At 42.9% G+C, this 26,293-nt stretch overlaps 2 protein-coding genes and 1 long non-coding RNA gene across 10 annotated transcripts in view; 1 reads left to right on the top strand and 2 right to left on the bottom strand.

The window, feature by feature from the left end:
* Positions 1 to 468: 468 nt before the first annotated feature.
* On the top strand, positions 469 to 3,309 carry SLN (sarcolipin). Its single transcript, XM_083500095.1, has 2 exons — positions 469 to 651; positions 2,699 to 3,309. The coding sequence occupies exon 2, from the start codon at positions 2,796 to 2,798 to the stop codon at positions 2,889 to 2,891; it is 96 nt and encodes a 31-aa protein (XP_083356221.1). The 5' UTR covers positions 469 to 651; positions 2,699 to 2,795; the 3' UTR covers positions 2,892 to 3,309.
* Positions 3,310 to 6,483: 3,174 nt separating this feature from the next.
* LOC310705502 overlaps positions 6,484 to 26,293 on the bottom strand; it is a 71,399-nt gene continuing 51,589 nt past the window's right edge. Inside the window, exon 2 of the long non-coding RNA XR_014525350.1 lies at positions 6,484 to 7,142. This is a non-coding gene — a long non-coding RNA (uncharacterized lncRNA). The remainder of the gene's footprint in view (positions 7,143 to 26,293) is intronic.
* Positions 10,898 to 26,293, bottom strand: part of ELMOD1 (ELMO domain containing 1) — a 47,552-nt gene continuing 32,156 nt past the window's right edge. For 5 of the 8 annotated variants that reach the window (XM_083499904.1, XM_083499903.1, XM_083499900.1 and 2 more), the window contains 6 exons: positions 25,956 to 26,089; positions 24,181 to 24,249; positions 23,893 to 23,916; positions 18,398 to 18,448; positions 17,113 to 17,246; positions 10,898 to 12,605 (listed from right to left, as the gene is read on the bottom strand). In XM_083499904.1, coding sequence (XP_083356030.1) covers positions 12,433 to 12,605; positions 17,113 to 17,246; positions 18,398 to 18,448; positions 23,893 to 23,916; positions 24,181 to 24,249; positions 25,956 to 26,089 — 585 coding nt within the window. In that variant the 3' untranslated portion in view covers positions 10,898 to 12,432. The remainder of the gene's footprint in view (positions 12,606 to 17,112; positions 17,247 to 18,397; positions 18,449 to 23,892; positions 23,917 to 24,180; positions 24,250 to 25,955; positions 26,090 to 26,293) is intronic. The other 3 variants (XM_083499906.1, XM_083499905.1, XM_083499907.1) reach the window with 1 other exon arrangement.

Here is a 26,293-nt window from a genome sequence, read left to right on the forward strand (position 1 = left end):
TTCTCTGCATTTGACATCAGTACTTTGTTACTTAAGACTTGGCACACAAGAGTTATTTTGCTCCCACTGTTCTATCTTTGGTTAAACGTATAGGAACACGATAAGTCAAAGAGGCTGCTATAATCAGGATTTAAGACAGCAACAGGTGGCCGCGCTTATCGAGTAAACTAAGGAGAATCTGGAATCCACTCAAAAGGCTGAGTAAAGTCTTGCCTTGATCAAGAAGAACACAGAACATTCCTGGCAATTGTGGTCCCCTCTCTCTTTGTAGATGATCCTTTGGCTTTGAAGCAGAATTGCCTTTTAAAAAAATCTATAAGTTCCCTCCTCTGTTAAGTATTCCTGGGCATTCTTACAATCAACCGCAGGAAAGAATCCAAAGGTAATATGTAAATCAATACATACCCCTCCTCTCTCACTCCATGCATAAATAGCCTGAGCAAAATTCCGCTCATCAGCCCAACCTCTCTTAAATATGCAGCTGGCGACGTCATTGTTTTTGTTGCCAATTCCCTTGCTGGTCTCCTTCCTCTGGCTACTTTAGTCCCAGCTGAGGAACTGGGAATCCAGACTGCACTGGGAGATGAAGAGAAGCTGAGGAAGCCCTGGGTACCACAGGCTGAAGCTCTCTGCTCCATCAATCCCCTTCAGGTAGACTAAGAGATGTTCTGTTTTATATGCATAGATCTTCCTTCTATCTTCAAAGGTGATAGAAAACTTAAACACCCAAAGTTTGAGAACAGTCTGACATTTAAAGCATCTTGTGTTTATGCTGAAAATGTCTCATTAGTCCTTCCTGGTTCTAACTGTGTGTAACATTGAAGTTTCCCTAGTTTTTATTTATTTATAAAAAATATTATATTATATAATGCTTGCTGGTTGCAATCATTAACATTTATTTTGTCAGGGTACACCTGTTCCTTTTCTATGGGCGGGACAACGATTTTACTGCACCAACAGCTTTAGATTATTTGTCTCATTTATTCTCTTTCTACACTTGTGAGACAAATTGCTATTATCCCCAGGAACTGAGACCAATGAGAAATGAATTGATCAGAGCCGCTTATTAGGACTGAACCCAATAGTCATGGCAGATTTGACCTAAGGGCTGTTAGAACTGAAGGCAATTTAGCATTTGCAATATCATTTACGAAGATAGGCAAAGTCAAGTATGGTTTCAAATTGGACAGGGCGGCACATGCTGAGATTCTTACATTCCTCAGGTTCCTTCCAACTCTACAATTCTACAATTCTTTGATTTGATGATTCTATGCTGATCTGACATTGCACAAGGCTGTTTCAACATAATGGTTGAGAAATAAGCTGTGGGCTGCAAGTCTGAACTAAATCTCAGCTCAGCGGTGAACCACAGCTTTAAGCCACTATTTCTCAGCCGGAGCTTTTCATCTGCAAAACAGAGGAAACAGCATGATGACATACCTTACAGGGGTGTTTGTAAGAATTACTGAGAAAATCTACATGAAGCACTCTTAAAAATGCACTATTTAAATGTTTATTATTGTTAATGTATTTTAAAGATAATACTATGAGGTTTTATGAAACTCAGCCAGATGGGCAGGGTATAAATTATTAATAGGAGTTTATAATGCCAACACTACCAAAGTAATGTTTGATGGTATTATTGCTTTCAGTTTTCAATTCTATACACACACGGTTGGTATTAAGTCCGCTTCTACTCAGTGGAATTAAGGATGTAATCAGTGGGACTTACTTTTGAATAAAAAAATCATAGGATTGCACCATTACGTTCACTAATTAAGGCACAGGATTGATGGTAAATTTCTTTATCCATGACTTACCTAGAGAACTTGAAAAATTAAATAAAAGACATGAAGACCCAGACTAGCTGCAGTTAACTAAATGGAAATCTTTGCTGCTTATAATTTCTTTTTTGGAAACTGGTAGTGCAGCCTCTTAAGCAAAATTCAGCATTTTGTAACTACGTACAGAAGAAGAATAGTACTTTTCAAAGATGTATGGACCAAAGCATTGCCAAAGATGTAGAAAAGCTAATGGGAACTGTGGTTTGTACCAGTCATTGTGAAGACTTATGCTCTTAGAAGACAACTAACCTCCATGCGGGTTAGTCGCTTTGCTAAGAAAAATGACAGAGAGATGAAAAAGAATGGGCAACCAGATGTTCCCATCACCCCTGACCACTGGCCCTGCTAGCTGGAGAGGATGAGAACTGGAGCCTAGTAAAATCTGACCACCCCCAGCTATCCCATTCCCTCAAAGGAATTAAATCATGGTTTTTCTTTTTAAAATAATACATATTAAGATTTTAATCATTACATTCCCCTTCAAGTGTGGTTGCCAATGTCATTCCCCTTTACAAAACCATAAATAAAGGTATTGTTATTTATCATTATTAAGAAAAAGGATCGCAAATCCAAATGAGATCCTCAGGATTCCAGTGTGTGGGTGTGCGTGTGTGCGCTTGTGTATATATATATATTTGGCGACATGGAGAATAGAGACCGTTTCACAGCAGAAATTGAAGAAGGCGCTAAGCTGTTAGAGATACCTCCTGCTATTTTATTTTTTTTATATCTCTTACTCGCTCTAAAGGTTAGCAGTTGAAATAACATTTACTTACAGTGGTATAAATAGTGTTGGAGCAGCTTTCCGATTTCCACACGTCTTGTTTTGTTGGGCTTTTCTCCTTGTTCTTTAGGAGAGGACAAGGTTGATCTCAAGGACAACGCGAAACGAAAGGTGGCCCTTGGCGTTTCCCCCCACGGCCTCAGATCTCCCCTCGTCTCTTCGTAGCCATGGAACGGTCCACACAAGAGCTCTTCCTCAACTTCATGATTGTACTGATCACGGTTCTCCTCATGTGGCTTCTGGTGAAGTCATACCAAGACTGAAAGACTCCCTCCTACCCCTTGGGAGTGAGTGAGGGATCTACGTTCAGAAAAAGAATGCAAATTCTACTATATAGGAGCAGTCCTATGCTTGCTCTTTGTCTGTGTGTCAATTTTTTTAAAAAAGAAAACAATACTCTAAAATACCTCTTGCCTATATCTGCCCACAAATTCAAATTGACCTAGGATGATGCAAATATGTAAGCTAGCTACAAAGCAATGAAAGCACTGAAGTATCCTTGTCCTTCACAATCAACACATGGAGCCATTATGGTGACTACGAGCACCTTTCAAGTCTATGTCTGTCTGTTTTCTGACTCCCTCTTGTTTGTGTAGTCAGATTTACATACCTGAAATGTGACCACGTAGCTTCATTCATCCTCTGTTGCTGTCATTTGAATAAAGAACTAAGTAGGATGCATTTTTTTCCCTTCTCATTAATTTTCTTCAAAAGATAAATATGTTGGCTCATAAGGGCAGGGTGGTGGTGGATTCAAAGCCACATTAGGGCAATACCTTTATTAGGTCCACCAAATTGTCACAAAATAGCATGCAAGGTGCCACTCTGAAGAAGACCCTGCTCCTACGCTTTGTAGATGCTCTGTGGAATTTGGGAAATGGAAGCTAGAGAAGGGCCCTTCCTGAAGACACCAGAAGTACACTAGGAGAGAGAACTTTTCTTGAGATACACCAGTCCCAGGTCACGTCAGTCTAAATATATATATTTAATGAAACAATAACAGCGCAATTCTATAGCTGTCGGCCCCATTAAGTTCAATGGCAGATGAGTGGGTATATAATTATGGGGGGAAACTGTAGCTTAGTGATAGAGCATCTGTCTTGTACACAAAAGGTCATAGTTTCAATCTCTGGTTTCTCCAGGTAAAGCTGGGGGAAGCTTCTGCCTGAAACTCTGAAGAGTCACTGCAAGTTGGTGTAGACATTACAATGATCCACAGATGGACCAATGGTCTGACTCAGCATAAGGCAGCTTATTATGTTCCTCCTAAGCTCTCCTATGTTCTTATGATTGCAACCTGAGCTAGCCAACAATAGCCCTCTCTGCAATGACATCCTGTAATTGGAATGGCACTTGGTTTATAACAACCCTTCTCTTATTCCGTACTGAATACCTTTTCAGATAGCTATTTGGAAAGGGCTTTAAGTTCAAGGGTTGAGGCTGAGTGATTGAGCCCATGCTTAACATGGGAAAGGTCCTAGGGTCAATCACCAGCATCTCCTAGTAGGGTTGGGAGAGACCCCCACTGCAACCCTGGAGAGCCACTGCCTATCATAGAATCGTAGAGTTCGAAGGGATCCTAAGGGTCATCTACTGGTCTAACCTCTTGCAATGCAGGAATTTCAGCTAGAGTATACATAACCTTTGCTTAAAAACCTCCCATGAAGGAGAACCCACCACCTCTGTTCCACTGTCAAACAGTTCTGTCAGAAAGTTCTTCCTGGTGTTTGGTCGGGATCTCATTTCTTGTAGTTTGAATGGCCAATGGTAGAAGGCAGCTTCTTATGCACGCCTCATCCATAATCTCTTCTCATCTGAAGCATTAAGATTTAAGACAGGCTTCCTCAATCTTACAACCTCCAGAAGTTGTTTAGCTACAGCTCTCATCAGCTCCAGCCAACATGGCAAAAGGTCAGGATTGATGAAAAGGGCAGCCCGGCAGCAAATGGAGGGCACCTTGTTGGATACCCTCACCTTATTGGCCCTGCATCTTTCTTGGATTACTGTGGAAATGCAAGGCCACAGTTTGGAACCACCTCTGCAGCCCTTCCAGATACTACCCCTTCTCTTCAGTAGAGAAGGCACAGTGTTAGTCTTTACTTCACTTGCATGCTCCCAAGCGTCTCATGTTGCCCTACCAGTGTTGGAAGGAGCAGAGTTGTGAGGTAACCTAAGAACCCTGTCCCAGAAGAGAACTTGGCCTGTGCTAAGTGAGAGGTCATAACCTTGGCACTGGACTCGCCTATCAGGAGAAGCTGCCCACACTTTCACTAATTCTCACAATTCGGTTGCGTGCCATCAGTGGCCTCTGAATCATGCAGCCGCCTCCCGAGAATGGCTAATCATCTGTTTCCATAGGCCGTGAATCCCCTGCAGTTTAATTTGGAAGAGTCTTGTAGTTCACATGCCGTGCCTCTGTCTCACATCAGTGTGCGTGTGTGTCTTCATCTGATATTATGAAGCCTTCCCCTGGCATTAAAATGTTTCCAAGGAACTGCTTGGGAGCCTCCACAGCTATTCCCTTCACAGAGCGACAGTTTCCAGAGGGGTTTAGCAATCAATCCCTCCTCCCAGAGAAATCTGGGAGTTGTTGCTCTGCGAGGGGAATAAGGGTCTCCTAACAACTCTCAGTAAGGGATGCGGGTGGCACTGTGGGTTAAACCACAGAGCCTAGGACTTGCTGATCAGAAGGTTGGCGGTTCGAATCCCCACGACAGGGTGAGCTCCCGTTGCTCGGTCCCTGTTCCTGCCAACCTAGCTGTTCGAAAGCACGTCAAAGTGCAAGTAGATAAATAGGTACCGCTCCGGGGGGAAGGTAAACGGCGTTTCCGTGTGCTGCTCTGGTTCGGCAGAAGCGGCTTAGTCATGTGGCCACATGACCCAGAAGCTGTACGCTGGTTCCCTCGGCCAATAAAGCGAGATGAGCGCCGCAACCCCAGAGTCGGTCACGACTGGACCTAATGGTCCCTTTACCTTTACCTTAACAACTCTCAGCACCCTTCACAAATTACAGCTCCCAGAATGCTTTGTGGGAAGCCATGGCTGTTAATAGTGCTTTAAATATATGATGCAGATGTGGCCTTAATTGACTGACATTCCCTCAGGCCTTATCTATATCACACACCTCCATCATGACGGGCCTTTTAGCAACCAAGTTAGATTTCTTTTCAGGACCAAGAATGAAATAACATTCACAAAGGGCATGTCATCAACAACAGCAACAACAGCATGCCAATCTACATTCCTTAGGACAACAAAGGCAGCATTAAAAGAACCATGGAGATCAAGGGGAAATAGGTCTGTATAGCTTTGTTTGGTGATGCCCCAAAGGCCACAGAATTTTTCTAAAATGCTAAATAAGGAAAAGGTCAGAAGGACCTTTATAAAGCCTTAGTTCTCGCCCAGATGTAGCACCAAATAGGAGTTGAAGTCTGATAAATGTTGACACTTTCAGAATGTCGCCCTCAAAAGCTCACTAAATCATTCCTCACTTCTACAGCCGAGATGGGTCGTCTTCTTTGCCCAGGGCTTATTTTCAGTTTAGCTTGTAGGAATGGGGGCAGAAGTCAGGGGCAGAGGCGTAGCGTGGGTTGTCAGCACCCGGGGCAAGGCAAGTAATTTGCGCCCCCTAACCCGTGGATTTTAGCACTCGAGTGTTGAGTGCCCCCCCAGATGTTGCGCCTGGTGCGGCCGGCCCCCCCTGCACCCCCCACGCTACGCCACTGGGCAGGGGTGGAATTGTATGCTTTCCAAAGTCATTTAGCACAGTTGTACTAGCTAGTCAGCTCTTATCCTTGTTACCGGAAAAATCCGAGGGCTCCCTTGGACAAAAACAAAGACACCAACAAGGATAACTTGGAGCAAAACAGCAGCCTGTAGGCTTGGCCTTTATTGAACTGTTGCAACAGGGTGTTCCCCTCACTTGCAGGAGAGAGGAAAGACAAAGAAAAATGGTGTGCAAGGTCTTATAAAGACTTTTGAAATTCCCATCCTGTAGGTCAAGCCCACCCCCAGAAACATCATGCATACATTACAGAAAGGAGGGGTTGAGGGAGGAGTTGTGGTGGTAACCTGAGTGTCCTGTCACCTGGCTGGTTCCCTTCTCCCCCTCCCCATGAGTCATTTTCAGAAGACAAAAGGTAGTCGCAGTTTCCTGCCCCCTGAGGGAAGATCTGATCATTGCCCTTTGTTCCAGTCCATGCTGAATCCACTCCCATATGGAAGTTCTTTGTGATCTTGATTGTCTTCTGTCTAGGACCATCAGGGTTGGCATAGCAACTGGGCAGGGCTCCTGTGGATGTGCTGGGATGTTCAAGGGATTATGGCTGGCCTGTATCAAACCTTCCCCATTTTGTAGTCCTTCTTTCATGGAGTAAAATAAAAGTGGAACAGTGCAAATCCGATGTATGGTTGATTTTCTATGAATTTATAACAGAAGCGTAGCGTATGTAGTGTGTGAGTGTGAGTGTGTGTGAAGTTTGTACAAACTGAATGATTGGGGGGGTGGTTTCCTGCTACATCCTGAAGCTTAAATATTCAAGCTTTTTTTTTTTAATCTTTAGAACTTCCAAGCTACAAATATTTTGCATGGCGGGGGTATGCTTATTCAAAAGGCATTCATTTTCACTGGGCTGACGTAGAAGCACAGGAATCTGCCTATACTAAGATGAACCACTAGTCCATTTACCTCAGTACTCTAAATGGCAGTGGCTCTCCAAGATTTTCTGACAAGAGTCTTTCCTAGTTCTTCAGAGATTGAACCCGAGACCCACATGCAAAGCAGATGCTGTACCACTGAGCTGCATTTCGCTGTGGCAGTTGCAAAGACGTGTACTTCTTGTATGGGAAGAAAAGGAACAGGTCACACATGAATACACATTTCAAAGTTTGTGCTTCAGTTCTCATAGTTTCAGAAAGTGTGGATTTGATAGATTCACCTTTAAATGTAAACCAAATGAAATTTCTCCCTCATCCTTACAGGTCACATTTATATGCTCCTCTAAGAAGCTCAGGGCAGCATACATGTTTTTCTCTTCAACTTTTTCCTCACAAACTTGTGAGGAAATAAGAACTGTGGTCCATAGTCATCCAGTTCTGCTCACAAGGCATTGAATGGTAAAACAATACTTTTGTCTACATCTACACTGACTTTGAGTATTAATATCCATCATCCCACTTCAGCCAAAGTCTCTTTCATGCCCTCTTTTGGAAAAACCCCCACAGCTTTTCAGAGTGGAACATAATCACTACACCCATCGGTTGAAAAGTTGTATATAATATTCATTCCCTGGGATCAAATTTACAGAGCATCCCATTTTCCATTCTCTCATGCCTGTTGGTCCTGCCTATTTTAAAAGAACTTGAAACGGGGAGCTCAAAAACAGCCTGAAAGTTCAGGCATGTCAAGAGGACTCATGATTGACCCAGATAGCCAGGATCTTTCACACTTCCTTAAAAGGACTTTTACTCAAGTCTACCAAGCTATTGCCTCAGGCTACATACTCTTCAAGTGTTTTCCCACAGCAGATCCATTGAGGCCTGTGCATTCTGCCTGTCAGCCTTAGTAAAGGGGCGTTCTTTTAGTTGTTGGTTTTTTGCAAAGAGCTGTCAAACACATTAGCATCCTTGGCTCGACAATGGCCTGCTTTAACACCAATTCAAATATTACAGAATCTCAGAGCAAGTGGCACCTTGATGCTTGAGATGACCTTACGGTTCAAGCTGAATTATGGAAACAGCCAGCATTTTTGAAATTGGACAAAGCTGCAGGAGGATTGAGCGGGGAAAGTGTAAGAGAATAAAATTATATTCACTAGGTTGGTGCACAGGTCTCCTGATTTGCCCCACCTGCTTTAGGATTAGGGTTAAGAATTTTTGAAACCTTATTTTCAACATAAGCTTGAGAGCAGAGGAGGGGAAGGAGGCAATGCAGGTCCTTTTACCAACCCCCCAAACCAAAGAGGCAGGCTTGATCCTGCAGAGTGCTGATTCTTCGTATCTTCTCTGCACATAAGGAAGCAATTTGTGAAGCACAAAGCACACAGCTTTGAAACTTCTGCTTACCAGTTGGTAAGCAGCAGGATTCGATCCTGTGTGGTGCTGGGAAAGGAAGAGGTCTGGCAGGAAGGGCAGGTTAGGCAGTAAAAGCTTCTACCCACAGCCTGTCTTCTCTCGCAGCAATGCACTTGTTGAGCGCATCCTCCCTTTTCCGTTTCTCCTTCTTCCCCCTCTCATGCTTTTCTCCTTCCTAAAGATTTTTGCCTGGCATCAAAGAGACATGTATAGTTATATAGAACTTCCCTGGTGTGCACACTCCATGGGCAGGATGCCAGAAACAAAATGGCCTCTCTCTCGTCATCATTTGCCTCACAGCAGAATGTGCGGGCAGACAAGCCTGGTCCTACCTTTAGCCAAAGTGGGTTGTCTGCCTCAGATCGTGGATGCTAAGGGATAGGGCGTGGAAGGCAGAGTGGTGGGCCTTCTTCACAGTCTGCCCTCACCCCTTAAATTAGGACACTGCCTTCAAGCATGGTGGGTGCTGTCTCATCACTGACGTTGTGGTAAGACTCAAAATGGCAGCCCAGGTCAGCTTGTATACATGGAATGGTGGAAGGGCCACCAACTTATCCTTTACCTCAGGTAGCAAAATGCCTTAAGCCAGCCCTGAGGGCATGGACAGATGGGGCTTTGATGAGGATGATGAGCGTATGTTTGGTTCCTCAAACCACATGTAGGTAACTAAAGGCTGCGTTCAGCCCATGAACAGATGGAAATTCCCAGTCCTAAATGATAGTGGTACAGCATGTCAGCTGGGATAGCCATTAGGGCATGAGACTCAATCTCATGGCTGTGGGTTTGAGCCCCACATTGTACAAAAGTTTCCTGCATTGCAGGAGGTTGGAATAACGATCCTAGCGGTCCCTTCCAACCTTACAATTCTATGCTGCAGCAAAGTCTACGATTCTACGTTGCAGCATGGCAATGTAGAATTATTGTAACAGTGGACTACAACAGTATTCTATTGTTGGAATAACACTGCATTTTGCAGACCTTCTGTGAAATCTAAGCTGTCACATACCTGTTGGGAGAAGGGTGAAAGGAAAATGAATAATTCATTGACGTCGGGACTGTTTCCAACAAAACAGTGTCTGTTTTTAAATAATTCATGCTATTTTATTAGGCACAAGTGGCAAAGAGATAGTCAAAAGCCTCAGCAAGCATTACGAATAATAGCCCCTGGGCCTCATTAGTACAAATTCCCACTGAACATTCTGACCCAAATCTAGTTCCAAATTACATTTTGGGATGGTTAGTCAGAAGGCAGCTTGTTAAAAAAAAGTGGGAGGGGGAACTGGGGCAGTTTACACACATTTGATGTTGCAGCTGCAATGCTTCTGCTAGTGAACAGAAAAAGCCAAACAGCTATGCGAGGCACTGACGTCCCTTCTCCCTGAAAAACTTAAACCAAGCATTGTCAACACATTTTCGAGCTTGGCATTTTACACGATTCTGTGGCAAATGGTGTTTATTGCAATAGGGAGCATCAGTCGACCCAGACACTCAGATGTGCACCTTTATAATCACAGGTGCTTTCAACCTCACTATTTGTCACGTTCCCACCCTACTTTTAGGTGGATAGCGAAAACCTGGAAAGAGTGAGAATCCAGAGACTTTACAAAAGCTCTTGAGCAAAGCCAATTAAAGTAGTTACCCAAGATGTGATGGGTGGTTCAATCCGAGATGCTACCTCACTATTAGGGGAAATATACCTATTGCTGGACGCGGATGGCGCTGTGGGTTAAACCACAGAGCCTAGGACTTGCTGAACAGAAGGTTGGCGGTTCGAATCCCTGCAACGGGGTGAGTTCCCATTGCTCAGTCCCTGCTCCTGCCAACCTATCAGTTTGAAAGCACGTCAAAGTGCAAGTAGATAAATAGGTACCACTCTGGCAGGAAGGTAAACGGCATTTCCATGCGCTGCTCTGGATTGCCAGAAGCGGCTTAGTCATGCTGGCCACATGACCTGGAAGCTGTACGCCGGCTCCCTTGGCCAATAGAGTGAGATGAGCGTCACAACCCCAGAGTCGGTCACGACTGGACCTAATGGTCAGGGGTCCCTTTACCTTTATACCTATTGCTTCTTCAGAGAAAGCATAGCTGAATTACTGTGCTTCATCCTGCCCCCCACCCCCACCTTTCATGAATGCACCTGGGCAATAAAAACGTATAACTGAAGTACTTGAAGAATAAACCACATACACAAGACAGCTTCCTGTTTGGAGTGACGCAATTTATTCATATAATCCACAAATAATTAGGCAAACCTCAAATTTAATCTTGCTAGGCAAGCAACTTCACAAACTACCCGGAATACTAAACTTCAGAAGGTAAAAAGCTACCATGGGTATGAAGTGCCATGGTAAATACGATTTGATACAGGCTACACATGGTGTCAGAGGTGCTGGTCACAATCCGACAGGGAATGCTCCTCTGCAGGCCCCGCTCCCCACCCAAACCAAATGTGCGCATGAGCACTATTGTATACATATGTACATTAACTAACCATTCCAACAGGGTTGACATGAGAATGTTCCGTAGAGAAAGTGCATGTTTGCTTTTTTTTAAAAAAAGCCGCATTGTCCAATGCTTAACTGCCAGTTACTTTGTTTTCTTCGATGCCTCTTTGTTAATTTATTCCTCTTGGCCTAAAATTCAATACTTCAAAAATGAAGAAAATATAGATTTGTGTGTGTGTGTTTTTGGTCCCCCCTAAAGCAATCAAGCACACACATGATCAATTTGTGTCACATTCTGCCACCTAGAAATGCATGTTATTAGCTCTGCGTTTTCAAAGCAGTGCTATTTCAATTTGGCCATGATAACAGGAGTAGGCTGAACTGTAGGCTAATGCAAACTTGTGAGAAAACAAACCCTCCTTGGATACTCATATAATAACTGGTGTATTTATTTATTTTTTGGTCTTTGCTATCACAATGTGGTCAGTGTTCTCAAACTTGCTCAACACACAGTTTCCCAGAATTCATCCCATGTCCTACGTATGCCAACTGTATCTCCACATTTTAATCATAAACTTTATTTTTAAAAAACTGCATGAAATATGCATGGTTGCTTGGAGAGAGAGAGAAAAAGTATTCGCCTTCAATGTACTATGTTGGCATGAGGTGCAAGTCACATACACTGCCTTCTAAATATTGTACAAAAACAGGACACAATTCAGCTGAAATTCAGTGCTTTTCAGCCTCACTGATTTCACTGGGAATGGGACCGTTAAAAGTACTCCCCTTTAGCTGTATCATAATGTGTGTTTTTTTAATTAAAAAACCAAAAAACATTCTTAGCTATCATAGAACAAAAGCAGTCCACAAATACAAATTTTCAACTCAAATATTCCACATATACAAAACACCCCCAACAGCTAGAGAAATGCCGTTCCTTAATTAAATGCTGAATTATGGGGTGGCACAAGGAGAGTGGTGGGGAAAGTCTAAAAAAACCAGGGGGGAAAACCAAACTTCTTCATACAGGACATCAATTCATAATGTCTTAACACTGCAAAATGCCGCAATATGAGCTCTCATAACTTTATTACAAAACCACCCCCCTCAGAAGCAGTATGAGGAGCTGGCTGGAAAAAGAGAGAGCGCGCGAGAGAGATGAATACTGCACCAAGAAGCATGCATACCATCGCTATGGTCATTCAATACATTAGCGATTTATCTCTAGGATGGTGGCATAACACAAGAATGAGGCAGTGTTTTCAAAAAAGCAAACCAAGTTTCACGGCTACAGGTTGATCAGGCTTTCTGAGGCAGCGAAGTGAGGGCAGAGGGCCATATTCGGATTCTGGAGCTGTTTGAGAATGCGCTTGTGGAACTTCTCTCGCACGCGGTTGAACTCCATGATGTCCAGGGGGTCCTCCTCAATCCAGAATTTATGGAATTCGTGCATCAGATAGCCTGAGAGAGCAAAGGATACCCGAGTCAAATGGTTAGAAATCAGAGCAAACCCAGCCTCCCTTCTCCTAGCTTCTCCTACCACAGGCCTCACTCCTCTCCTCTTGGTTTCACAGCCCCATTCATCTCACAGGGTCCCCATTCATTTTCTGCCCACTATCAGTTGATACTATCTGCCTTTGAAGCCTTCTTCAGTCCCAATTTCTAGGCCAGCCTATGGTTGGTCCTCTCCTGTCTTCCTTAACTTTTGGCACCTGCTTCCTTATTTATTTCATAAAAATTTATAAGCCGCTCGAGCGCAGTTTACAAAGTGCGAGCGGTTTACAAAAAAGCTGAAAACTATAAAAATTATTGCTAATAAAAATTAACAATAATTTAAGACATTTAGAAACTTAAATAACATTGCTCGGCGAGGGGCGCACAAAGCACAATTCAGCTCCATCATCCCTTACAGCTTGGCTAAAATACCTCCAGCGAAAGAAGAGCATATCTCCTCTCAAGGCTGGTCTCTTCTACCTTCCACCAGATCCCAATGTTTAGTCAAAATACACTTCCTTGCGATTTTCAGAATAAATTCCCAAGTATAGAGCTTGCAATCAAAAGCTGTCCTCAAACAGTGCCCTCTCAAATAGCACAAGAGACGCTTAAAAGAAAACCCAATTGGCAAAATCCACAGCAGTATCCTAAACTGCTTTTCTTGCAATCCCCACCGTGCTTTTTGAAGATGTGGAGTTTAAAATACAGTGTGGAAGAGCATCTTTTCAAAAAGTGGGACAAAACCTGGGGGTGCAGCCTCTTATTTTACTTCTACATCGGCTACCATTCTCCATATAACTAAAATGTCCGAAGGATGAATTGGGGGGGAGGGAAATACAATTAATCTGCCAATACATTTTCCAGTGGATCCGGAACATGATATTCCAAACTGCAAACAAACATCCAGGTATAGGCAAGAAGGAAACTGATGTTTCCGGAAATTGGTGAATATATTTCTGACTCTCGTAAAGCTTGTGCGTATTCCATTTTGGAGTTGTGCACCAGCCTTGCATATCAATTAGTTTCAGATAAATAGGGAAGAGCAGTCTACATTGCCTGGAGTGTCAGAAATGCTGCTTCTGTACAGAGGAGGGTGGCTGAGTTCCACACGATCAGGCACAATAAAAGCCAAGGGGAAACGGGCAAGTGCAAAGACAGCCTGAATTTGACCTAATAATTGCAAGGCCAAATGAGTCCAGCTATCATTGCCACACAAACAAGAGCTCGCTGCAATTCTGACACGTTGCCTGGGGAAGTCTTTTTTTAAAAAAAATGTAAAATCTGTGGCTTATCTCCTCAGCTGAACTCAGCGAGTGGAAACTGAGGAACAAGTACACAGCAGTGTTCAAGTAATGTAGGAACACCGTGAATAAATTAATGGATAAAGGACCCCTGGATGGTTAAGTCCAGTCAAAGGTGACTAAGGGGTTGCAGCGCTCATCTTGCTTTCAGGCCGAGGGAGCCGGCGTTTGTCCGCAGACAGCTTTCCAGGTCATGTGGCCAGCATGACTAAGCCGCTTCTGGTGCAACGGAACATTGTGACGGAAGCCAGAGCGCACAGAAATTCCGTTTACTTTCCTGCCACAGTGGTACCTATTTATCTACTTGCACTGGTGTGCTTCTGAACTGCTATGCTGCCAGGAGATGGGACAGAGCCACGGGAGCTCAACCTGTCACAGGAATCCGAACCTCCGACCTTCTGATCGGCAAGCCCAAGAGGCTCAGTTTAGACCACAGAGCCACCTGTGTTTGGTTGGCAAAGTGGGTATTTTATTGCTTGTTTTTAAAAAAACATTCCCCACTTTCCCTCTTGACTAAGAAGTTGCGGAAAGCAGCTTACAGATATAAAATAAAAAATAAACACAAAAATCCAACCGTTGCAAAACAAATCACGCAATTGGAAACAGCAGCATATCACACAACGGGCAGCACTAATAATCAGTATACATTAAGCAGCAACAGAACTGCTGTATTGAGCAATGGCCTCAATAAGACTATTTCCTGGCTTAAAGTTCCTGCTCATTCACAACCTCAAGAGATTGCCTGGGGTATCTTTTAACCCTAACAATGAACTTGCCTTCTGAAGAATTTAGAGAATGACTGGGAGGATATATCACACATATGGCTACGAAGTGCTTTGTCGTGCTAGGATATAATTTTTGAGAACACCCTAAAAAATAATGTTGGATCCCTCTGTGCTGCTTGCCCCTTCTGAGCCCAGGTGCTCTGCAACTAATAAGGGTCATGTCACTGCAAGAAGGAGCAGGGAACAGAATAGGGGAACATACAGTGTATGAAGACTCAAATCAAACAGCATTTATTGGCTGTGCAAATAGAGCAGCACCACCTCGTGGGTGAGATGTGTCACTGGCCAGTCAAAACTCAAGTGTTCCAATGCCACAAACGAGTTTTGAATTCTCTAAGGTTCAGAAATGATTCGTTCTGATAAGAAACAAACAGAAAACTTGTCCGCCGGTGTGCATACACACCATTTCTTCACTATTGGTGCTGATCTCCATGTTAGAGGAAGCTGTGATGAACGGAAATTGCTTCATTGCCCCAGTTGAAATGGTGCTCAGCAATCTGGGAGGGGGGAATTGGGGGAGAGGGGGCTTCCAAGGTTCAATAGTGCCGAAAGAGCACCTCTCTCTACTTCTGGTGGGGACACCTGGGGGGCGGGGGAAAGTCTGGTGCTCCTTTCACCGCTGGCTGCTGTTGCCAAAACACAAGCTGCAAGTCCTCACTTGGCTCAGCACGAGAATCACAGTGAAGGAAGGGCGTATGGGATGGAGCAGCTGTGATGGCTGTAGTAGGCAATGCGTTTTTTCTATAAAAAACTGTTTAGGGGGACTCTCGTTTTCCTACTCATATTGAGTAGGAATATTAAGATTCACAAAAAGTTTAAGGGGTATTGCGTACCCCTGCGTCCCCCCAGAAAAAAAGCACCGGTTGTAGGGGTGCAACTTTTTTCTTTTTCATGCAGCATGATTTATTTATTTATTTGCTTTTATACCCATACTGTAGCACCTGGGAAATTTAGGTCTGCTGTAATTAAAGTGGATTAAAGCACTCCGCTGCCCCAACACAACAAATCCACTTTAATAAAGAAGTAACATTTCTGCAGTTGGGAGGAAAATGTATTGAAAAGTAGGGAATGAACAAGATGTATAAACACAGGACAGGGAAAACACAATGAATGCTCGTTTTCATATAACCGCCCCACAAATAATTCAGAGCAAATGCTCAATGAAGACTGGATATAATCTAACCTCCATGTAAGCTATATGCAAGCAAATCAAGACAAATGCTCAATAAATAAATAGGTCCTCTGAAGGACACTACATTTTATAAACATTAATTAGACAATGCAGACATTATTTTGGATTCATTAATTTCCCCCCTTTATCTTAAATATGCCTTCATGCCTTTATATTGTAGTGTTCTTGAAAAATAACAAATGTGTTCATTAAACTTTGAAATAAATAAGAAAGAGTTTTCTATGGTGCCTTTGGATGTTTCCATCCTGCTTCTTTAATAAATAATTTTTAATCTGGGGCTGCATTTTAAGTTGAACACAGGCTCCTTTAATCTCTACCGGGGAGGGTTCTGCAAAATCCATGTTGCTCTTCAGGGACTGGGGCCCCCAGACAGTTCTCTCTCTGTCTCAAAGTCACATAGAGATTCATAGTGGAAGAGAGTCCTTGGGATTGGGGATTATGCCGGCATTCAAGTAGGGAAAATATACTGTAATTGTTAAAAGTGAATTTCTGTTTACTTATTATTTGCTGATATTTTGAGAGTTAGTTTTATTGTCCATTATATTCTGATGGATTATTGAATATTACTTAATTTGATATAAGCCATTTATTTTAATGTTATGTTTTTACTGTGACTTTTTTGTATTGGACCAGATTGTTATAAGGTGTACAATCTTTGTTGTATATTTTGTTTTTTCCTTCAGCTTACAAAACGCCTTGTGTACAGTAATAATAATAATAATAGGAAGAAGAAGAAGAAGTTAAATTTGCATACCACCCTTTATCCACAGATCTCAAGCATGGTAATATAGAAAGGCGGTATACAAACGAGAAAAATGAAATGAAATAACTTCAAAAGGAAAACAAATCAATAAGACAAGATAAATGACAGTATCAGGAAGGAAGAGAAACAGATTATGACACGGTACAGTAATTTTGTTGAAAGGAATTTTGTTTCCAATTACTTTGTGGTTGTTAGGACACAGTCAAAGCTTGCAACGGAAACATGGAAAAAGTTTCTTTGGTTTGAGATTACCAGTTGTCCTACAAAATGGATCATTCCCCAAACAAATGTCATTCTTATTGTAAGGACATAATCTAACCAAAGGAACGCCAGCGATGCTTTGTATAATTGATCACATGAAGCAATTAAGGAAGGCCGCTACCAACACAACAAACACAATTATTCTCTCTCTCTCTCTTACACACACACTTACAGAACGTCTGTTGGAAATGGGATAACGTTGGAGCCTCTGGAGCAACATTGTAAAAGTGTGTTTTCAGAGCACCGCTCACAAGCAGGTTGTACGCAAGGTCTGTGATATTAATGCCAACAATAGCAAAAGAGTAGCTGCAAGAAAAACAGGGCGAAGATTAAAAGATTTGGCGGTAACCAAACAGTCACATCCAGGAAAATGGCGGCACGGAAATACCAACTACAGGCGGTCCTGACTGACAGTCCCCAACACACGAAGTTGCCTTACACAGAGTCACCTAGTTCAGTAATATCTACACTAGTGGTAGATATTAGAAGGCTGATGGATTGATTGATGGACTGATGTACCACCCTTTGGGGGGAGGGTCACAGGGCAGTTTACAGCATAAACACACAAAAATACGCAACATAATTAACAAAAAAAACCCTCCCCAATGATCCCAATTTGGACTGCGAGGCTGCTCCTCACAAACCACACCCACCTGCCCTATGCCTGATGCTATAGGCTGGCCTACCAGCCAGATCTAGTTCCCCCACCCATAGAGCCTGCAGTGGTTTCAGGAATAGGTTCTTCTCAGCCCTGAGGATGTTGGGGGTTTGACCAGGGACCTTCTGCCCACAAAGCTCTATGGTCCTTTGAACTTTCCAGATGTTTGGGCTCAAAGTCTTCTTGAGGAGAGACGGAGCAAAGTGATTCACCACCAGTGTGCTGCTGCTGTTTTAGGGATTCTCCTAACGCCCTCTCCCAAACCAATTTCAGGGGGGGGCTTGAAGGAGGAGAGGAGGGGGAAGCCCTGCTACACAAGTGGAAGCTCTTCTGCAGAGCTTCCCTTGACAGGGTTCGTTAGGTGAATCCCAGCCATTAAGCTTAACCAAGAGTTGCTTGACTGTAATACCCCCAATCCCTTATTCCTCCACTTCAATGATAAGCATGGGGTGAGGAATGTGTGGCCCTCTAGATGTTGCTCATCGTCAGGGATGGTGGGAGATGCTTTACAGAAATATCTGGAGGGCCACAGGTTGTCCATCCCTGTAGTTAAGAATAACTGATGCCAGCGAGCATGAAGGTTGGGCATATGGAAAGGGGGGGGGGAGGTCAAATAAGAACTTCAGAACAGCCTGCTGGAACAGGCCAATGGTCCATCAAGTCCAGCATCTCACCAGGGCCAACCAAATGCCTCTGGGAAGCACATGAATGAAATGAAAGTACCGTAAGTAAAACAAAATAATCAACATGGTAACAACAGCATAATCATGATTTTTTGACCTTGGAATTACATACTTACCCAATGGCCTTATCAAACTTTTTCTTCTCCCATTCAGCCTTGCTGAATTTGCTGAAAAATAAAAAACGGAAGTTGCTGTTCAAATCAGAAATGGTTTTCTCTCTCTGCATGGCAATCGTGAAAAGGTCTATCAACTTGGTATCATAGATTTTTGTATTCTTTTAAGCTCCACAAGATGTAAACTTCTATAGCCAATCTGACCTGCTTGCCTTGTGCCCCAATCCCATGCTCACCAGTGCAGTCTAAAAGAGCTCTATGCCTTGGATATTCCCTGTCTGGTGGTGGACACGAATCAGAGGTCACCTACTATGCTTCACTGCTAAGGTGTTTTTAATGTTAGGGATGTATGTGAGCTGGCCCTCAGTAGGCTCAGTTTAAACCATTCAACACATCTGTGATATGCAGAGGCATCGCTGCATTCCTGAACTGCCCCCAAAGGTCCATTCCTCTTCCAAGAGGGCAGTCAGTGATCAAAGTTTCATAACAAAGTTTTCTCTCACGTTCTTAAGTTACAGTGGTGCCTCGCAAGACGAAAAGAATCCGTTCTGTGATTCTCTTCGTTTAGCGTTTTTTTTCGTCTTGCGAAGCAAGCCCATTGGAGGATTAGCGCTATTAGCGGCTTTTAGCTGCTTATCTGCTGATCGGATCAGCTGATAAGCGGCTTAGAAAAAGGGGGGGGGGAGAAAAAAACCCCAGCAGGAACTCGCAAGGCATTGTCGTCTTGCGAAGCAAGCCCATAGGAGATTCATTTTGCGAAGCACCTCCAAAACGGAAAACTCTTTCGTCTAGCGAGTTTTCCGTCTTGCGAGGCATTCGTCTTGCGGGGCACCAATGTACGTTATTACACTATTGCACATTTCAACGCTCATCATGTTTTCAGTGATATTTAAAGCTACTACTACTACTACTACTACTACTACTATTATTATTATTATTATTATTATTATTATTATTATTATATTTAAATAGCTGATGAAGGTTTTGAAAATCCACATGACAAGACTCAGGACGTATAAGACCTAGGATGATGGTTGCACACCCAACCCAAGTGCGTTGTCTGAATGTCACCCAATGCCTTTCTGCACAATGAGAAAGTGTGTGTCTAGCTGGCTTTTTATTCTGCTCTAGTAGTTTATTTTTTAAGGTGGTGCTGGTGTGGAAGGAAAAACTTGGTAAGTTATAAAGCGAGGTGACCTGATGTATTTCAGATGCTTCTAGTTGATGCAAGACATGTTGGAAATTTCAGCCTCTCAGACTTCCAAATTCAGGGTGGTACATTAAGCTAGTTTCCCCACGCCAACATTTGGGGAAATGATCAAAAATGGTTATATTTATGTTTTTGGGGAGAGCAATGATCTACAGAGGCTTCTTCTAAATTTTGTTGCCGGCTTTAACAGAGATTTTGTTAGCCTCATTTCCCCCCCCCCCTTTTAACTTAAAACCAGGATGAAAGCAAACACACATTTTTAAACATACATGTTGGCTTCCACAGACTTGAGTACATCACACAAGAGATAGCATACAGGAAAAGTCAATAGGGTTCAGCACACCACACAGTTGCAAAAGCGTGTATTTAATATCCAAAATGATGGTTGAAATAACACACACTGTGTAAATATAAAATGTAACTGTATTTGGTATTTCCCACAAGACCTTCAGAGCGGCTTAAGATGGGGCTAACTCATTTCATCCTCGCAATTTTGTGGGGTTGGGGAGAATCTCCACACTCCCTCTCAGTTTGTGTCTGAATGGGGCAGAAACATGGCTGCCCCTGCCACATCTATCTGGGTACCTGTTGGTTTCTGCTTAGTGGTTTTTCAAATTGCTTATATTATTCTCATTGTATTTCAACTGTATTCTAAGCAGGGATTTGCCACTGAATCTAGTGGGCCCTCTGCACACTCGGACCTTATCAAACTATTTCTGGAAGGTTTGTTTTAATCCCTTCTACTAACTTACAAATATGTTTCTGCATCCCTGGGGAGTCTGCTGAGTAACCAGAAACTAATAAACTAATACTAAACCTTGGGTTACAAACACCTCAGGTTACAGACTCCGCTAACCCGGAAGTAGTACCTCGGGGTAAGAACTTTACCTCAGGATGAGAACAGAAATTGCGCACCGGCGGTGTAGCAGCAGCAGGAGGAGGCCCCATTAGCTAAAGTGGTACCTCCGATTAAGAACGGTTTCAGTTTAAGAACGGACCTCCGGAGCAAATTAAGTTGATAACCAGAGGTACCACTGTACCTGTTTCACTTGCCCACCCAGTGAGCTTTATGGCAGAGCAGGATTTGAACCCAAGCCCAATACTCTATGAGCAACAACAGACTGATTCCGCCTCCTGCTCTTCATCAAGAGTGTGATCAGTTCATCAAAAGGCACTACACATACTACTTCTTAATACAGGTTGTCTCCTAGAAAGTCTAAGGTCAGGCATAATATTTTAATTAAATACATGCATAGATATGGTTTATAAGTGTAAATATGATATACCTGGCACACTTGCAAAGGCTAGATAGGGCATTACCATCATTTTGGCTAATACACTGCCTTGGAGTTTTCCTCTTTCTTTGGTGCTTTTGCTATTACAGCTGCTACAGCAGGGGCTGTGTATATTTTTTTCAGACACACTAGAAAGCACCAAACAGTACAAAACACACCTGACAGCAATAATTAAAGCCCCACCCCACCCCAAAGCACGAATCCCACTTCACAGATTAATAAAATATCGACACATTATATTTTTCATTACCACCAACAATATCTCAACAGCAACAAAAAGGCACTCTAGAAGATACGCGTCTCTAAAATTATTTCTGGGTCTGGTAGATGCATTTTATTGGAAAACTGCATGCACAGACATGCACACAAAGAACGACGGGGGATTTGCTGCACCACAACTTTGCCACACAGAAAATGGAATATGGTTTTATCTAACAGTGCAGAAACACAGTAATACACGCAGTCCTGAATTCTAAATCTATTTTGTCATCAAAGCCTATGCCTTTAGCCACCATTTCCTCCCCCCCCCCCCTGCTGAATTTATTTATTTAGTTTAATCCAGGTTTGGACTTCTGTGTGATTTTTGAGGCTTGCCTTTCTACTTTGGCCTATTTGAAGAACTAAGAAGTGAAAAAGAGGGTTGCATTCTTCAAGGAAAAACATATACAACCCTCACTTCTCTCTTTCCTTCTCCTCCCCCAGATTATATAAAACGAATGAATCTTCAAGGAAACGGTGTTTAAACTAGACTGGAAGAAATGGCACTTAAAAAGAAAAGAAAAAAAGAGCACATTGCAAACACCAATAGCTTGTGGTGTATTTGTTGTTGCTTGGCATTACTAGGTGAAAATTCTAAAAATAAAGATGCTTCTGTACTGACTCAGCTTCATGGAGTGCAGTGTTGTCTTAAGCATCTGTTAATAGAGGTAATCTATTAATCTTCCACACAGCGACAGACAGTATGGCATAATGGTCAGAGCGCTGCACTTTGGGCACCTGGATCAGTGTCATTTATCTTATCGAATAACCCCTGGGGGGGGGGAGGGAATACCCTGTGTCATAAATTCTCCTGCTGCTATCAGACATGTCTAGAAGCTGCAGTGTAGAAATTATCACTGCACTGAAAAATATCACATCTGGAACTGCCCTCAGCCACTGTCTGTTTGAAGGCATAAGCCCTTCAGGAGGCTGTCGACATTCTCTCCAGCTCTCCAGAATATTCTAACTGGTTCTATGCCATCTGCCTATTCTTGTGACCTTGGTACGAACATAGTGCTGCTCAAACGTTTCGGTGGTACTCTTGGAACAAAGACAATGTGCACTTCTTCTGGCTGGGTGTGTGGCTGATGAAATTGCACATGAGGGATTCACGTATAATTACTGTGCCCTTGGATTCCCTATTCCACAGAAAATAACAGAGGCGCTATCTGGCATTAGATAATATAACAATTTTCTGTACTTTTTCCTGGTGCTTGCTGCTGGTTTTTAAGCAACTTTTTTTTCCCTTTCAAATTTAAGATAGCAACATTTGGTTTTGTTGCTTTAAGACAGACTACTCAATTACACTGAAAACAGTAACATAAAAAGAACCTTGCAGAATCAGGCCAGACTGATGTAGTTCAGTTCTGTATTTCCAAAAGCGACCAACTAGACGCTTTTGGGAAGCTCAGAAGCAAGGCATAGTAGTGATATATACAGAGAGACCCTCCACACATCCTTTTTACTGTGCATTCTTGATTATTTATGCTCATGCTAGCTATACGCAACTCAACTTTCAATACTGTTTGACCTGCAAAGATTACAGGGTGGGCAACCTGCTCTGTTTCCAATCAGTGCATAAAACCTTTTATGTCATAGTATTTCCAGGGTTGTTGCTTTGTCCTGCTTCTGTTGTGCTATAGTGCGCAGGACAGCAATAATGCTGTAACGTTTGGAAAGCACTGCAGAACAACTGATAAAGCAGAACTGTGTGTGGATGACTCAGTATAAATACACCACTAATGTGTTATTATTGTATCAGTGACACGCTATAGAATGCACACACCTCAGCCTACTGCATGGCCCTTATAGTCCTTTCTCGCTATTGTTCACCAGCAACTGGAAAAGAAAGGCCAACCTGAAGGTTCTATTGGGCCACTGTGACTACTAGTAGCTCTTGCTAGCTTTATCCTCCATGATGTTACCTTACCCTATTTTGAAACCATCTAAGCACGTGGCCATTGCAGCACGAGATTCAATTATGCTTTGATCATGTGTTCTCCCTTTTTCATAGTAAGGTCAGCCGGTCGGAAAGGTACTTTGAAGTGTCCCATGTGTGAAAAATATATCACGGTCCTATAAGGAGGAGGCCAACCTATTGGTTGCTAGTAGAGATGGAGGTGGTCCAGGAGGTCAACTGGTTCAACCCTCTGCCTGATGCAGGAATTCCACAGATACATCCTTAAGAGGTGGCTGTCCTTGCCTCTGCTTCAAGACCCCCAGGAAGGAAAAGTCCACCACCCTTCTGCCTCATTGGTCCAGTTGTCATATTGCTCTTAATGTCCAAAGGTTTCACCCAGTGCTCAGACGAGATCTACTCTCCTGTAACCTAATCCTGATACATCTAGTCCAGGCATAGGCAAACTCTGGCCCTCCAGATGTTTGGGACTACAGTTCCCATAATCCCCAGCTAACAGGACCAGTGGTCAGGGATGATGGGAATTGTAGTCCCAAACATCTGGAGGGCTGGAGTTTGCCTATGCCTGACCTAGTCTTCGGGTGGAAAGCAGAGAGAAAGTCTTTGCCCTTTCTCACTTTGCCTTGTCTTCCCACTAAGACATTATTATATTCTGGAATCAATGGGGCCTTTTTTCTACATCAGCATGCTCTGGCTAGGGCTGATGGAAGCCTGAAACATCTGGAGGGCACCAGGCTGGCAAAGGCTGTCCTAGAATATATATTTTTCTGCTTTAAGTTTTGAAAGGATTATAAAAGGCAAAAGGAAAAAAAAATACCTGAGCTCCTCTTTAGTGACTTCCCTTCATTGTGAAAGATGGGGGCGAAAGGGAAAGGAAAAATAAATAGCTTAAAAATCAATATAAACTTGGATTAAATTTTATGTATTTAACAGTAAAATCAGACTGTAGAACACATGGAAATGAGGCATTTTATCTCTCTAATCTTAAGTAACAGTTCGAGAAACACAGACAATCTTTTATGTTAACAGTAAAAGAGATGCTGAATTATTACAAATAGGATTTATTCATTCGAGCTGGCTGCTATTTCCAGCTTCAAAATGTTACCTGTATTTTGGTTGAAGGGAGTCAGAGAGGATTTGCTGAGCTGCAGCAGCATCACATTCAGCAAAATATCTGGAGGAGAAAAACACATTTCGGAGTTTTACAACATCGCTCCAAACATCTATGGGTACATTTCCTCAAACTATACGCAGATACAGTGGTGCCTCGCAAGACGAAATTAATTCGTTCCGCGAGTTTTTTCGTTTAGCGAATTTTTCATCTTGCGAAGCACGGTGTCGGAAAAGTTTTGGAAAAGCTTCAAAAATCGCCAAAAACCTCAAAAAAGGCTACCACACTGCGTTCTATGAGTTGCTCCTCAAAGTCAAGTCGCAACTGTATTAATGGTGTTAAGAAAAAGGAAACAAACTTGCAAAAAACGCAAGATGTTTTCGTCTTGCGAAGAAAGCCCATAGGGAAATTCGTCTTGCGAAGCAGCTCAAAAACCGCAAAACCCTTTCGTCTAGCGAGTTTTTCGTCTTGCAAGGCATTCATCTTGCAGGGCACCACTGTACCTGGTTTGTACATTTAAAATGTACCGTATGAACCAGGTTTGGCAAACATGTTTTTTTGGGGGGTGAGCTTTTCAACTGACTCTTAACTTCTATCTTTTAAGTCATCATATTGTACATCTTACTTTAAACATGTTTCAGATATTCCTGATATTTTATATCATTTATGTTTTACAACTCACTTTCAGGTCTTTTGCATGGTATGAAATTCTACCTGTACAAATGTTGGTTTTGTTCTGTGTGGGTCCATGACCAATAATAAAGAATATGTAATCTGTACACTTAAGCAAGACAGCCAGTCTTCTTTCCGTGGCTGTGAAGCTGCCATGTGCTGCTACACTCTTTATCTTACATACTGCAGTGTGTGCAATAGACTCCTATTAAAAATGATCTAAATAAATGCATTCACGCATGCTAGGGACAAAGAAAAGCTCCATCAGTGAGCGCATTTGTTTGAGAAATTATGGGGTGGGTTGGGGTGTCACAGATCAATGGCAAAATTAACCAGCTGTGCGAGAGAGAGAGAAAACGAGAGTGATGAGAGACGGAAATTGAATTGCTTTCTTAAAAACTGGATGCCTTAATGAATATTGTTTTTAAATATACAGGATTGGGGGAACCTCTGGAACAGATTCTGAGATGGGTGAGGAGAAAGGTAAAGGGACCCCTGACTGTTAGGTCCAGTCGCAGATGACTCTGGGGTTGTGGCGCTCATCTCGCTTTATTGGCCGAGGGAGCCGGCGTACAGCTTCCGGGTCATGTGGCCAGCATGACTAAGCCGCTTCTGGAGAACCAGAGCAGCGCACGGAAATGCCGTTTACCTTCCTGCTGGAGCGGTACTTATTTATCTACTTGCACTTTGATGTGCTTTCGAACTGCTAGGTTGGCAGGAGCAGGGACCGAGCAACGGAAGCTCACCCAGTAGCGGGGATTCGAACTGCCGACCTTCTGATCGGCAAGCCCTAGGTTCTGTGATTTAGACCACAGTGCCACCCATGAGGAGAAGGAAAGCCCAATTGCTGGGCATGCAGAATGTCTGCTCATGAAGCACTGGATATAACTGGGATGTGGAGAATGTGAAATAAATTGTTCCTAGAAAAGAAAAAGAAATTACTTCTCATCAAGAGGGATGAAAAATTGCAGCAACTGTGGTAGGAACCTACAAGCTATCTAGAATGACAATTGCCTTAATAAAGCCTGAAACATATAAGCAGGAGGATAATTTATACCTTTAGGTTCAACCTTTAAGAGAAACAGAAATATACTTACAATAAGTTATACAGCCCCAGGAGGCCCATTCCTCTGAAATCTGTTTTAGGATCATCGCCTTGGAAACCAATTTCACACCACTGCTTGGAAATCCGGGCTTCCAATGGGAAATCAGGTTTCAAGCATTTCCATAGCTACAGGAGGGGGAGGGGGAGGGGAAAATCACAGGTATGTTACAACTCAGACCTTCAATGGATTGACATTTCTGAAACTAGTGGTTCTCCATGGGATTTTGCCTTCATTGTTATGCACAGCATTCGGAAGAGCCTGGAGCAAATACAGATTGAGGAAGAAGTATTCCTTAGACCAGTGTTTCCCAAACGTTTTTGGGCAACGGC

This window comes from Podarcis liolepis, assembly GCF_965112155.1.
Source record: "Podarcis liolepis genome assembly, chromosome: 4".
NCBI lineage: Eukaryota > Metazoa > Chordata > Lepidosauria > Squamata > Lacertidae > Podarcis > Podarcis liolepis.